This window comes from Pipistrellus kuhlii, unplaced genomic scaffold, assembly GCF_014108245.1.
Source record: "Pipistrellus kuhlii isolate mPipKuh1 unplaced genomic scaffold, mPipKuh1.p scaffold_m20_p_26, whole genome shotgun sequence".
Taxonomy (NCBI): Eukaryota; Metazoa; Chordata; class Mammalia; order Chiroptera; family Vespertilionidae; genus Pipistrellus; species Pipistrellus kuhlii.
In genome coordinates this window covers 6,104,166-6,118,380 of record NW_023425525.1, presented here as the reverse complement: position 1 = coordinate 6,118,380, position 14,215 = coordinate 6,104,166, and the positions used below count along the sequence as shown (strand labels likewise).

Here is a 14,215-nt window from a genome sequence, read left to right as displayed (position 1 = left end):
CTCACACTCTGAGAAACAGAACAAAAAAATTAAATAAAGTTTTTATTCTGAATAATATCCGCGTTCGGAAGGGGTTCTTTGGCCGAAGACGGGGTTCCAGGCGGAGGCGGCTGGCGGAGCAGGCCCGGGCCTCCCTGCAGCCGGCCTCCCTGCAGCCGGGCCGGCCGGCCGGGAGCGGCGATCCTCGGCGGCGGCTGCGGAGACGCGATGGGCCAGCCCGCTGCGCGCCTGGTTCCCAGCTGCCGCCGGCGGGCTGGCTGCGGAGAGCGGTGCGGGAGGAACAAAGGCGGCCGCCCCGGCGCAGCGGGGGGCGCACAGGTGGGCAGCGCCGCCTGGACCAGGCGGGCTGTCTTCCCGGCTACGACCACCCCTCCATCCTCCGACAAAGCGGACCAGCTACCGCCTTAACCTGGGACATCGCCACCGCAGAGGATGCCCACCGCTTTGGGGGGCGGCCGGTCTCTCCACGGATGCTTCACGGCCCGTTATCCGGAGGAGGGAGGACAGAAGCACTTCTAAATCTGCCCGGGGAGCGAGGCGGCTCGGAGGAGGCTGAGAGCTCGCCCACGTCTCCATCACCAGAGGGGCTGGGCCCTGCCCTGGACTACCAGAGCCCAGCACCGGCTTCCTCTCGGAATTTAGGATTTGGCATTCTCTGGATTTATTTCCTCTCCTCTCCTCCTTCCCTCCCCGCTTTTTTTTTTAATGGCCTGGGGGGGAGGGGGAGAGAGAAAGGAGATTAATATCTTTCTAATAAAAATGCATTTTTAAGTACTTCTTCCATTTGATGCTACAGGAGCTAAACAACCCATTTCTATTCCGGGGCTGCCTGCTGGCCGGCTGGCAGAGGCAGAGACAGGCGCAGGACAGGGAAGCGTTTTCGTCTTCAGATTAAAGAACTGCTCAGAGATGGAACCAGATTCAGAAAGCGCAAACCTCAGAACATCATCCCCATCTGCATCCCACCTCAGAGCTGGAAGCGAGGAACCACCTGCGTCTGGGGCTCAGGAGCATCTGCCGTGAGAAAGAAATCCCCCTTCTCCTTGGATTCTATGTGTCTGAGGCAGAGGTGGGAAATGTCGCCATTTTGTTTGCAATCCAAAATATCCATCTTCTGGCCTCTCTTCCCCCTGAGAAGCTCCCTCAGATGGTCTGCGGAGACAGGCGCTGGAGCCATGGCTGGGTACCTGCAGGCCTGCAGGAGCCGCTTTGAGGAGACCTTCTCATGGTTTTTAAGAAAAAAGGGTTCGGAAGATGCAAACCTGGGCAGCTGCAAAGATCTGGGCGTTTCTCTCACAGCCAGAGGTGCTTTCCTACATCTATCCTGGGCTTCCTGAATATATCTATATATCTATATATCTATATATCTATATATATACACTTTCTAAAGAATTTATGGAAGAAGTGGATTAGCACTCGGCCTCACGCCCACCTCTCTGCTGAAATGTGACAAATCTCAGAAACATGGAGGCCGGAAAAGCAGTCTTTGTGAGGACTGGGGCTTCCGCCCTTCTGGTGGTTCATATCTAAACTAAGCAGGATGAGCAGCTGCAGGAGTCCTCTTTTAAGTAATAATTTAAGAGAAGCGCATAAAATTAAAATTACCTGGGAAAGCAAGGATCAGTGTGAAGAGGAGAGGGGGAGGGAGGGAAGGAGGGGGGGGGAGAGAAAGAGAGATCCTCAGAGAGGAGCAGTGTTCGGACATACCATCATTGGAACCCATTTCTAAAACCTCCTCTCTAGCTGAGGGAGGACTGGTGTGGAGGCTTCCCCTGTCCCCAGGGCAGAGATTTTTAAATGAGCCTCCAATATGATTTTCCACCTCTTGCCAGAGACTTCCATTGTGGCTTTCAAAGAAAAAATATCGATCTCACTCTGATCTTCCTAGATATTAAAAAGAAATCCTTATTAAAATAGCTCCTGAGGTAAAGTAATAGATTTGGAGAAGATTCCTGTGTTGAATGGCCAGAGAAAAGGCTTTTCCTCCAGATGGTGTTTGAATTAAGGCCGCTGAGGCAGCAGAAACCTCTCACCCACGCAGCCCCTGACAAAGCCTGGGGATGTGGGAGCAGCTCCACTCCCTCTCGGAGCTCCCCCTCCCCCGAAGTCCTCAGTATTTTCTGGTAAAAAGCAAATGCCAAAAGCTGCCACCCCAGAGCCCGAAAAGCACTTTCCTAAAAGCAGCCTTAGAACTCCTTCCGCTGCCAAAAAAATATCTTTTTAAAAGACTAGTTTTCCTTGTTTACTTGCGTTTCCTGCTCTCCTCTTTGCTGGGCCACATTTGATCTTGGAAAGAGCTCGAAGCTGAAATGTGTTCTTAAGGGCCAGAAGCTGTCAAGGCTTTTGGTGAGCAAGATTGATCGCACCCAGACTTCCTTCAGAGCTTTGTTTGGAATAAAAGCAAGAAAACTGAAAAACCTCACATTTTCCAAAATTGCATCTCTATCTGTAAGGCCGTGCTCTGGGCTAGCCGGCGACGGAGGGCACTTTATATCAATTTCCAGCCCAAACCCCCTTTGATGCCGGCCTCAGAGGTGGAATCCTCTCCCTGCGCCTCGCTCGGCCTTGCTTGTTTTCTGCACAGGGTTTTCTCTCCCGCCAGCCCCTCTCCCCAGCCATCAGAATGATTTATTTTCCTGCCACTGTGCCTGCTGGCCTGGGGGAGTCTGATCACTTGGTCCATTTCAAAGGAAGCCAAGGCGGATCCTCCTCCTCAGGGTTTGGGGGGAAAAGAGATACCCTCAAATCTCCCTTCAGCCCCCTCCCTTCTTTCTGGCTTGGTGGATTTCTAAAAAGTTATTGCTTGGTACCTAAAGGTGTTGTCTTTTGAACCCTCCAGCACAGTCTAGGATGCGCTCAGACTCACATCTCGGAATTGGGGGAGAAAAGAGAGAGAATGAACAGAGAAAGGACCTGTGTCATTCCTCCGTGGGTCGCCCTGTCTCACCTGCGGTGCTGCTTCCCCGCAACAGAACCGGAGAGCAAACATCCCTGGTGGCCGAGGAGCAGGAGACAATTCCACTCACACCTTCTGCACCCACAAGCTCCCCGTCAGAGCGACCAGAAGGGAAGGAGAAGGAAGGAAGGAAGGAAGGAAGAAGAGAAAGGAAGAAAGAAAAGACACAATTGCCTTCTCCCTCCCTGCTGCTAACTTCACAGACTTCCTGGAAATACTCACCGCACCGAGCCCCGCGGGTGTGAAACCCAGAATGCCAGGAGCCGCGTTTCTGGCTGCCCGCCGCCCTGGCTACAGGGACTTGAACACATGGACCTGGGGCTGCTGTCTGGCTTGGCACATGCCTCTATCTCTCCAGCCACTCCTGAGAAGTTGATGGCGCAGGAAGGTCTTCCGCTTCCCTCCGGAGCCAGGCAGAGCGGCGGCGGAGGAGCCAGGAACAATGGGCCCGACTGGGTCTGGGGGCGCGGGACTCCGGGCTGCGCTTTGGGGGGGGGGGCGAGGGCCTGCGAGGGTGGGGGGGAGAGGAGAAGTGGACAGAGAGAGAGGGAGGGGGAAAGGGGGGAAAGGGGGAAGAGGAAAAGAAGGGAAGAGAGGAAGAAAGACCAGGGCAGAGAGGAGATCAGTTTTGAGATCCAGGAAACGGTTTGGGAAAAGGCAGAGGAGTAAAAGGGAAATAAAAGAGGGAGAACCCCCAAATGAATCTCTCTGAATATCTGTCTCTGAATCTCTCTCCCTCTCTCTCTCTCTCTCTCTCTCTCTCTCTCTCTCTCTCTCTCTCTCTCTCTCTCTCTCATCTCCTCTCCCTCTGCTCCTTCCTCCTGCCTTTGCACAACTTATGTGGCTGGGATGGGGGCCCTCGGGTGTCAAAACTTTGGAGATTAATGGATTACTTTGTTAATGACTGCAGGCGTCAGACTGAGGCGCTTACATGATTTGTGAGGTGCGAGGCGTCTTCCCGGCCGCACGAACAATGCGGCGCGGGGAGGCCGGCGGGCCGCGGCGCACACTCGCTCACTCGCTCACACTCGCTCGCTCGCACACTCACGCGCACGCCGGGCCCACCCCGGGTCGCTGCAGATCGGGAGGCAGGCGGGCCCCCTCGCCCCCACGCACTCCGGGGCATCCCCACCCACACCCACGTCTCTGTGTGTGTTTTTTTTGCCCAGAAAAAAGTGTAAATAAAGCCTCGCTGCCCCCAATGAGGCGTTCCTTCCCGACTTTTTTGGATCAATCAAACAGACAGTGGCTTCTTTTGATTAAAGCCCAAATTGTCATTGGGCAGAAGCAATCATGTGACAGCCAATTCGGTCCAATTTCAACCTTGTCTCCATGAATTCAATAGTTTAATAGTAGCGCGGTCCCCATACGGCTGTAATCAGTGAATTAGAAAAAAAACACCCCAGCAGCGATCGTCTATGATAGATTTTTTTTTTGCCTCCCCCTTCCGCACTCGCCTTTTTCCCGGGCCTCGCCCCCCCAAGGCCCCTCCAGAAGAGGGAACTTTTTCTCTCCGAGGGGGCTCCAAGGAGAAGGCCATGAATTACGAATTTGAGCGAGAGATTGGTTTTATCAATAGCCAGCCGTCGCTCGCTGAGTGCCTGACATCGTTTCCCCCTGTCGCTGATACGTTTCAAAGTTCATCAATCAAGACCTCGACGCTTTCACACTCGACACTGATTCCTCCTCCTTTTGAGCAGACCATCCCCAGCCTGAACCCGGGCAGCCACCCTCGCCACGGCGCCGGCGGCCGCGCCAAGCCGAGCCCCGCGGGCAGCCGCGCCAGCCCCGGGCCCGCCGGCGCCCCGCAGCCGCCCGAGTACCCCTGGATGAAGGAGAAGAAGGCGGCCAAGAAGCCCGCGCCGCCGCCCGCCTCGGCCGCCGCCACCGCCGCCGCCGGCCCTGCCTGCCTCGGCCACAAAGGTCAGTCCGCAGCCCGGGCTCCCCCCGCCGCCCGCACCCCGCTCCCGCCGGGCGGCCCGGGGCGGCCCTGGGGGGCGGGGGCGGGAGCCGGGGCCGGGGCGCAGGAGGAGAGACGCTTGGCTGCCTTCCCTTCCTCTGCGGGCTCGGCAGCGGGTGTGATGGAGAGGAGAGGCGCCCTGCGTGCGCCCCACCACCAGAGACACCCATATATTTTTTAGAGAAGCGTGGGGAGGGCGGGGGGAGGAGGAGGAACTTTCCCTAACTTGTGCAACGTGGGATGATTTATTTGAGTTGGAACTGACCTCCTCTTGTCTCGTTGTCCTAGAGTTTGGCTTTTTGACAGTAATGAAGAGTGATAGATCGCTCCCGCTCAGCTAAGCAGCTGATGCATTAATTATAAATTGCGGTGTGGCTAATATAAAGTTTGCTCCCGGATGGAGAGGTTGGGGAGGTTGGGGGGGAGAGCTGCAGGCGGGGACGGGGCGGAGGTGGGAGAGATGGGGCGTCCTCCCCCATCCCCGGGCCGGGCTCCCGGGCCAGGCGGCGGCACAATGGCCCTGCCGCAGCCAGGGGCGGCCATCTTGTGGCCGCTGCTGTCCTCCGCTGTTTCTTGATGGTCCTCCCGCGGACTAGCCCCGCGCGGGCCCCTCCGCCTCCAACCGCGTGTGTCGTTGGTCCCCTCCCCGCAGAGGCGCCGGAGGCGGCGGAGGGCGGCGGGGCGCGCCGGCTGCGGACCGCCTACACCAACACGCAGCTGCTGGAGCTGGAGAAGGAGTTCCACTTCAACAAGTACCTGTGCCGGCCGCGCCGCGTGGAGATCGCCGCCCTGCTGGACCTCACCGAGCGCCAGGTCAAGGTGTGGTTCCAGAACCGGCGCATGAAGCACAAGCGGCAGACGCAGAGCAAGGAGAACCAGCACGGCGGCGGCGAGGGCCCGCTGAAGGGCCTGGAGGACGCGGACAAGGCGGAGGAGGACGACGAGGAGGAGAAGGCGCTGTTCGAGCAGGCCCTGGGCGTCTCGGGGGCCCTCCTGGAGCGGGAGGGCTACGCCTTCCAGCAGAACGCCCTCTCCCAGCAGCAGGCCCCCAACGGACACAATGGCGACTCGCAGAGCTTCCCGGGGTCGCCGCTCGCCAGCAATGAGAAGCATCTGAAACATTTCCAGCACCAGTCGTCGCCCACTGTTCCCAACTGCCTGTCAACAATGGGCCAGAACTGCGGCCCGGGCCTGAACAATGACAGCCCCGAGGCCCTGGAGGTGCCCTCTTTGCAGGACTTCAGCGTGTTCTCCGCGGATTCCTGCCTGCAGCTTTCAGACGCCGTGTCGCCCAGCTTGCCGGGCTCCCTCGACAGCCCCGTAGATATCTCGGCTGACAGCTTTGACTTTTTTACAGACACACTCACCACAATTGACTTGCAGCATCTGAATTACTAAAAACATTAAAGCAACACAAAGCATCACAAAAACAAAAACACAAAAAACCCTCTGACCAGGTGGTTTGGCCTTCTTTTTATTCTGAGAGTTGATTTTTTTTAATTTTTATTTTTCTTGACCTACCCTCTTCCTCCTCTCGATGGTGAAGATTTTCTGTTTAGTGAGTCCCCCCTGACCCAGTTTCAGAGGTGTCTTTTACAGGTTATTTTGGAGTTTTACTTGTTTTAAAATCTAATCCAACAACCCTCTGTGTGATTTCCCGAAAGCAATATATGAGGCCTGCAAGAAAGTGATCGTACAATTGTATCACTTTCTTTTTATTTTTGTATTACATTAGGATGCATTGTCATGCGTATTTTTGGTAGAATAAATTTTCCTTTGCTATAAGCAGCTTTCTTATTTTTTTTTTCCTCCCCCTCTTTCTCAAAGCTCCTAATGGTTTCTTTTTCTTCTTTTAGTCTAACTTGGTAAATAAAATTCTGGTCACAATTGATCTTCTTTTTCAATTTTAATATATTTATTAAGGGGGCATGTTCAAAATTTTCTATAGACAGCATCAGAAAAGAAATCCAGAAAATGGTTAGGGCATCTGAGAAGTGTTTTCTTTCTTTCTTTTTCTTTTCTTTCTTTCTTTTTTTTTTTTTTTTAGGGAATGGATTTGTTTTTTTGTTGTAGAGGCTCAAGCCATAGATTAACGTGGTCGTGGTCATAGAAACAGGATTGGGAAGCCTCAGAGGTGGGCCCAGCCCAAGCTTTTGAAAGTGGAGAAATAAAGTGCCTACAGAAACCCCCAGCTCCAGGACATGGACTTTCTTTCAGGTCAACAATTCATTTATTTATACACGTTTGTTTCAAACATCTACATTCCACCCCTCCCCCCCAATGGCAGACATTTCCAGTGTGGTTGATTACTCTCCCAGCTGCTGATGGGTCCAGCAAACAGTCCTAAAAGAGAGAAGGGGGGAGAAAAACAAAACAACAACATAAACAAAATGACGGTCACTAGCTGGACAATACACATCAGAAAGGCTTCTTTCCAAAACCCTCTGGCTCAGCCATCCCAGGACTCCCTTTTTATTTTTTTGCAGGGCCAGAAAAAGAAAAAAAAAATCAATATCTCATTCTTAAATCTGTTTATATGACAAATAATAGAGCATTAAAGCTTTGCAGTGGGGTGAGCACGTTGAGATGGAGAACCAAGTGTTTTTTCTGCACCCTGGGTCACACATGAACTGGCCCAGAAACAGCAAGAGTACACGCACTTTAAATGAAATATCAATAAAATGTGAACTGGGGTGTGTTCCTGGGTTGTTCTGTTGGCCCCCCCACCCACACCCCCACCTCGTGTCTCCCCATCCACGTATGCTGTTCTCTTGCTGAGCTCCGTGCTGGTGGCCACGCACCGTGAGAACACGCAGCGCCTAAGCAACATGTGTGGGGGCGGGCTGATTTCAGAGCCCGGCTCTCACCAGCCCGGGCTGGTAAGTTAGGATGAAACCGGGATCTTCCTCCAGGGGTTTGCTCCCTACCTGCCCCCCCCCCGCCCCCTTTTCTGCCTCCTAAATCCCGGCAGCGGCCGGTGAGGGCCGGCGGGTTTGCTGCCTCCGCGGCGGGGGCTGCCTGCAGCGGCCTGGGCTGAGCTCCGCCGCCTGCGCTCCGTCCTGCGCCCATAAATCAAACGCTTTCCATGAATGAGAATGTCATCAGAGAGATCAATTGCAGGAACACATGCACAAATAAAAATCCTCTTACGTATTTGCCGGGGATCCCCGTCCGAAAGCATTAAGCTAGAAGGCGTTTAGTCATAATTCATTTTTATTGCTCTTTTAAAACTACGCGGGCCGAGCCGCGGTGCCAGGAGCCGTCAGGCCTGGGCGGCGGGCGGCGTGTCCGCTCCGCGCCCTGCCCCTCCCGGAGCGGAGCCCGCAGGAGGCCCGGGCCCTGGTCACCCACCCAGGGACGCTCTCCCCGGCGCTTACAGGGACTTGGGCTCGAGGCCGGGGCGCTGGCTCCTGCGGGGGACTGGGGTCCCGGCCGGCGGGGTGAGCCCGGGATCGGGGGGCGGGGAGGGCCGGCGCTCCGGAAGCCCGCGGGCCGCGGCCGGGAGGCTCTTTGTGCGCGGCCGGGGGCACCGGACGCCGGACCTGCGTGGAGCCGGTGGCCCGTGGGCCAGGGCGAGCCTGCGATCCCAAGAAATCACCACCCCTACCGGCCCGGAAGAGCCCGCAGGCAGGGAGGGCGGGCAGGGGAGCAGAGAGCAGCGGGAGGAGGCCGCGGGATGCCCGGGCGGCTTTGTGGCACCGGCCGCGCGGCCCAGGGGGTCGCGTAAACCCGGGGCCTGGGAGGCCCACAAAGGGGCAGGGAGGAGGCCGAGGGGCAGAACGTACCCACGAGCTCCGAGCTCCGGCTGGGAGAGCAGATCGCCGGCGCAATGCCAGCACAACCCCCCTCCGCCCCAGGTCCCGCCTCCTCCCCGCCGGAGCCCCTTCCCTCCCCGGCGCGGCCGAGGAAGCCTCCTCCGGGAGGGCCGCCGGGCTGCTCCCTTCTCCGGGATCACTCTCCCGGTGCTGATGGGGGCAGAGTGACTCGGCCTGCCTGAGCTCCCGCTCCACAGTGTGGGGGCTGGGTCAAAGGTCACATAAAATACCTTTCAAATGTTTAGGGGAATTTTTTTTTTTCCTACTGAAGGGAGTCCATAGCCAAATGTCTGCGAGTTTCCCCTCTTGGGGGCGGGGCAGGTTCTGGGGAAACCTCTCTATGTGGAGAACAGAACGCAGAAACCTGAAAGGTTCGCGAACACCTTTGAAATGTGCCTGCCTAAAGCAGAACTTCCTTCTCCTAAGCGAGGAGGGGAGGCTGGAGGGGGTGGGACCCCCCACACCCACATACCGTCCTCGGTTAATTTTTTTTATCTGTCGGACTCGGACTCGGTAAATGTGTTCAGAGCATAAATCTATACACCCGTGGCTGCAAAGCCTCCCGGATGCTCTCTGGGTTTCTTGTGCCCAAGAATGCATCAATTCCCGGCCTCTGCTTGGCCTTTTCTCTCTAGGAGCCAAGGGTTGACACGAAACCTAATAGTAAACAGCAATTAACGGCCCGTCAGCATCGGGGAAGGCTGAGGGTGACGGAGCACGGGACCCCTGGCCGGGACGCCGCTCAGCCCGCACTGTCTCTCCGGGGAGGACTCCGGGCTTCACAGAGACTAACACGCAGCCGTTACCGAGCAGCGGGGCCGGCGCTGGGGGAGATGTCCCATCCCCACCGGCCATCTGTCCGCCCCTCCCACCTGCCAGCCCGTCCCCGCCGCGGACAGGCTGTGGAATGGGGGACGGGGAGGGGGGAGGCGTGAATAAAGGAAGCCCTACAAACTCCGCCCTAAGAAAACGGGGGGGGGGTGTGGATCAGCGTACTTTGTGGGGGCTGTGGCCTCTCCCCTGAGCCTCCCCAAAAGCGCAGGCTCCGGGCGGGCAGATGGCCCGCAGCGCGGCCCGGCCCCCACGCGGCCACGTCTGCAGCGTCACCCCCTCCCGCCTCCTGCCCCTCAAAATCCCGCCGCTCCGGGGCCCGGGCTCCCGGCACAGCCCGGGGGAGGAGCAAGGGGCGGAGAGCAGAGGGAGGGAGGCGGGAGCCCGCCAGCCCGGCCTTCCTCGGCTCCTCCGCTCCCAGGGCTCCCGGCCGCGGGGCGTCAGGTTACAGACGCTCCTCCGGCCCCGAGGCTCCGGGTGGAGGAGGAGGGGGGTCGGGGGCCTCGGAGACCCTGGTGGAGAAGGGAAGTTTCTCTCCTGGCCCCGTCTCCCCCACCCCCGCCGGTCCCTCCCAGCCAGCCCCTGGGAACCCGCATCCTCCCTGGAGCGCGGAGTCCCAGGCCCGGGCGTTGCGCCCCCAGCCGCCCGGGCACCGCCGGGGGACAGAGCCGGGCCCGCTCCCGGGGAGCCCGGGCCCCGATGCCGGCTGGGGTCCGGCCCTCCCTGCTCGGCGCCCCCCACTCCCCCCTTCCGAGCTCCCCCCCACGGAATCCCCTCCCGGGAGCGCCGGGAGCCCTCTCCCCTTCTCACCTCTCGCCGGTTCCTCTCTCCGTGCCGGCGGGGAGGGGCTGCCCGGGAGGGAGGGGTGCTCCCCAGCCCCCGCCTCCCGGATCGGGGGCGGGGGGAGCGGAGCAGGAGACACAGCCGCTGCTCCCTTCGCCCGGCGCTGGCATCTGCCCTGCAGCGGCCGGGCCGCCTGGGGGGGCGGCCGCGCGTCCCCGGCCGGCGCAGCCCGGGATTTAAATGCCACCGACGCCGCGATCCATCACGGCGGGGCCCGCACGCTCCCGCCGGCGGCCCGCCATTGGCTGCCGCGGTCACGTGGCCCCGGCCCCCGCCCCCCCCCCCCCCCCCCCCCCGCGCACTGTACATTCATATCATTTTTCTTCCCCGGCCCCATGGAGGGCGGGAGAAAGTTGGCACGGTCACCCAGGGCTGCTCCGCGGACCCGGCCGCTCCGTGACGGATGGACAGCGCGGGCATGAGCTCCTTCCTGGACTTCCCCGTCCTCGGCGGCGGCGGCGGCGACCCGGGGGCCTGCGCGGCGCGCGCCTACCCCGCGGACCCCGGGATTACAACTCTGCCGTCCTGCGCCGTCAGTGCCAGCGGCTGCGGCGGCGACGACCGCTTCCTGGTGGGCAGGGGGGTGCAGATCGGCTCGCCCCACCACCACCACCACCACCACCCCCCGCAGCCGGCCGCCTACCAGCCTCCCGGGAACCTGGGGGTGTCCTACCCGCACGCGGGCTGCGGTCCGGGCTACGGGGCGCAGAACTTGGGCGCGCCCTACAGCCCTTACACGCTGAGCCAGGACGCAGAAGTAAGTGGGGGGTACCCCTCGTGCGCCCCCGCCGTGTACTCTGGAAACCTCTCATCTCCCATGGTCCAACACCACCACCACCACCACCACCAGGGTTTTGCCGGGGGCGCGGTGGGATCGCCTCAGTACATGCACCACCACTCATACGGACAAGAGCACCAGAGCCTGGCCCTGGCCGCCTATAGTAACCCCCTGTCCCCTCTCCACGCCAGCCACCGCGACGCCTGCCGCTCCCCCGCGCCCGACACCTCGCCGGCGCAGACCTTTGACTGGATGAAAGTCAAAAGGAACCCTCCCAAAACAGGTCAGTCATGCTCCCTGGTGATTCTGGAAGGACTTAGTATGCCTGGTTTCCAAGGGAAATGAATAAATTGAAAATTAATAAAGAAGCCTGGCTGCCCAGCGGGGTCGCAGGGCACTGGGGGGTTGCCCAGGTGTGCGTGGGGGGCAGAGGAGCCTCTGGGACAGTTTCCGGAGGGACTGGGATGGAGGGATCCTGGAAGTGGGAAGTGGGTGGGTGTGTGTGCGCGTGGGGCTGTTCCGGTAAGACCTCCGGGCTCCATTAATCACCGGGCTGGCCACACTAATGGCTGACTTCAGATGAACACTTTGCACCTCATCACTCACCCTCCCCAGCCCGGGGTGCGTGTGGAGGGGTTCTCCGTCTCCCCCTTACCTGCCTATTGCTCTGAGCCTCCAGGGGCTCTCCTGTGGACTGTTCAGTATTCACCCCTTTCTCTCGTCGCTTCCCCCCAGGAAAAGTTGGAGAGTACGGCTACGCCGGCCAAGCCAACGCGGTGCGTACCAACTTCACCACCAAGCAGCTCACGGAGCTGGAGAAGGAGTTTCACTTCAACAAGTACCTGACCCGCGCCCGCCGCGTGGAGATCGCCGCGTCCCTGCAGCTCAACGAGACGCAGGTGAAGATCTGGTTCCAGAACCGCCGCATGAAGCAGAAGAAGCGAGAGAAGGAGGGCCTCCTGCCCATCTCCCCCGCCACCCCGCCGGGCAGCGAGGAGAAGGCTGAGGAGTCCTCGGAGAAGTCCAGCTCGTCGCCCTGCGTTCCCTCCCCGGGCTCTTCTACCTCCGACACGCTGCCTACCTCCCACTGAGGCCGGCCCAGCCCCGACTCCGGGCCTGGGCTCCTTCCTCCTCCTCGGCCCGGACTTCTTACTCAAAGCACATTCTTAGCTTATCTTCCTTTCCATTCGCAGTCTTTCTCTTTATTTCTGATCCTATCTGGGCCGCTCCTGGGCAGGATAATGTGTTTACTGAGAGTTCTGGACTAGATGTTTGATTGGGGAGGGAGGGGTGTGTGTGTTAACTTCTTAACGCAGGTGGGGTGCCGGCACCCGTTTTCTGAGAGCCCCCCATTTTAGGAGAGTTCCGAAGAACCTACTGTTCCTTTTAGGTGCCCTTTGGAAAAATGCCTCCTTTGCCCGCAGAAACATGTCAAAGGGAAGCCTCCCACCTTTTATCTGTCTGTATATTTACAGATCTCCCCTACTTGGTCCTCAGAGTGGGGTGAAGAGAAAGGAGAGAGTCCAGGAGCTCATGAAGAAGAGATGCACTAATGAGCGTGTTTACACAATGAATTAATTCACTTTTAATTTAATTCCTCCTCGTGTGTGAGTTTGCTGGTTGTAAATACTTTGTCCCGAGAGATTTATCTTTATACAGATTTTCTAGAAATGTTTAGATTAAGTGATTCAAACAGGGTGGGCAAACTCTCCAAGCTGGTACAATTTTATATGCGGTGAAAGGTTACAAAATAAAAGCCCTCACTTAAACTCAATCAGATGCCTCGGAGGGTAGCCTCAATGTGTTCTTTCAGTGAGTGAAGAAGGCCTGCAGGGCACAAGGTTCAGAATCCTTGCTGCCTGGGCTGAAGTCTCTCCCTATCCTCAGCCCCTTTCCTGTTTCTCTGGCCACACGCTATGTAAACTTGTGCTGGATTATTCGGAACCTTGAGGTATTAGTCAAGCCAGCTTCTTCCTTCCTCAGTTATCTTAGCTGGATATGATGTATTTTCAGCTCAGTCGTTAATGTGATGGATGGCACAATGAATGTATATTTTGTGTGATTCATGAATAGTCTTTTGCATGTCGCACAATGTGTTGATGTCCCCGAAGTACCACACTGAGTTCTATCAGTTATCCCTTGTGAGCCTATGGTGTTCCCCATTTTCTGTACAATCATGAACAGCTCTGAGATCCTGGAGTGATGAGATCCAGAGCAGAGTTTACGGGTCTTAAGATGTCTGTAATAAATATATTCAACTTTCAGGTATGTTTGAGGATCCGTGTATTTGGCTTGGCTGCAGTTCGTTGGTTCTTACAAAGTTGAGTCATTTTGTGTGGGGACGGAGAGAAGGGCGGTGTGCATTTTCAAAGAGATGGGACTTTTCTTTGAAAAAAAAAATGCTTTCCACTATGCAATTGAAGCTCCCTCTAAGAGTGTAATTGCATCTAACCAATGGCTATCATAGGTTGATTTTTCTTTAAAATAACGGTAGTCCCCTTATTATAATCAAAGTTCATAATGGAAAAATGGTGAAGAATTTCATAAAGCAGATCTATTTTTGAAACAAACATGGGTACTTCCTGGGTCAAGTGCTAACCTTTTCACCTCCAGCTGAATGTTGACGTATGTATAAACAGAACCCCCTTCAAAAGCTGCAACTCTTCAGTCAGTCTTTCCTCACATCAGTGAACCAAGAACTAAGAGATTCACATTTAATTAGCTCCAGTATCAAGCTATTCAAGGATGGGGACCTCACCCCACCCCACCCTTCTCCCTTCTTTCTGGATTGTCAGTGCTCCAATGTATTCCACCCTTTAAACTGAGTATGGTCTGTTTTCAGTAGACCTCACAGCCCTCCTCCCATTCTTCCTGTTTCTCTACCCCTTCCTACCACCCTCCAGTCCTACCATCCCCTCTTAGTCACACATCTCATCCCCATCACATTAAGGTTTGATTTCATAGCCATCTTGGCTGTCATGGGTCTTCAGTTCGTAATTCCATGTCACAAAACCCTGGAAAACAGGAGTGAC

At 57.2% G+C, this 14,215-nt stretch overlaps 2 protein-coding genes and 2 long non-coding RNA genes across 4 annotated transcripts; 2 read left to right on the top strand and 2 right to left on the bottom strand.

Annotated features, from left to right (window-relative positions):
* Positions 1-5: 5 nt before the first annotated feature.
* On the bottom strand, positions 6-3,217 carry LOC123653020. Its single transcript, XR_006742650.1, has 2 exons — positions 1,382-3,217; positions 6-1,333 (listed from the first exon to the last, which is right to left on the bottom strand). It is a non-coding gene; the product is annotated as an uncharacterized LOC123653020 (long non-coding RNA).
* A 265-nt stretch (positions 3,218-3,482) lies between these two features.
* Positions 3,483-6,701, top strand: HOXA2 (homeobox A2). Its single transcript, XM_036453881.2, has 2 exons — positions 3,483-4,879; positions 5,569-6,701. The coding sequence occupies exons 1-2, from the start codon at positions 4,375-4,377 to the stop codon at positions 6,312-6,314; spliced, it is 1,251 nt and encodes a 416-aa protein (XP_036309774.1). The 5' UTR covers positions 3,483-4,374; the 3' UTR covers positions 6,315-6,701.
* A 108-nt stretch (positions 6,702-6,809) lies between these two features.
* Positions 6,810-10,580, bottom strand: LOC118727872. The gene is made up of 2 exons (XR_006742649.1): positions 10,373-10,580; positions 6,810-7,259 (listed from the first exon to the last, which is right to left on the bottom strand). It is a non-coding gene; the product is annotated as an uncharacterized LOC118727872 (long non-coding RNA).
* Positions 10,581-10,628: 48 nt separating this feature from the next.
* On the top strand, positions 10,629-13,451 carry HOXA1 (homeobox A1). The gene is made up of 2 exons (XM_036453871.2): positions 10,629-11,466; positions 11,919-13,451. The coding sequence occupies exons 1-2, from the start codon at positions 10,809-10,811 to the stop codon at positions 12,272-12,274; spliced, it is 1,014 nt and encodes a 337-aa protein (XP_036309764.1). The 5' UTR covers positions 10,629-10,808; the 3' UTR covers positions 12,275-13,451.
* Positions 13,452-14,215: the final 764 nt, after the last annotated feature.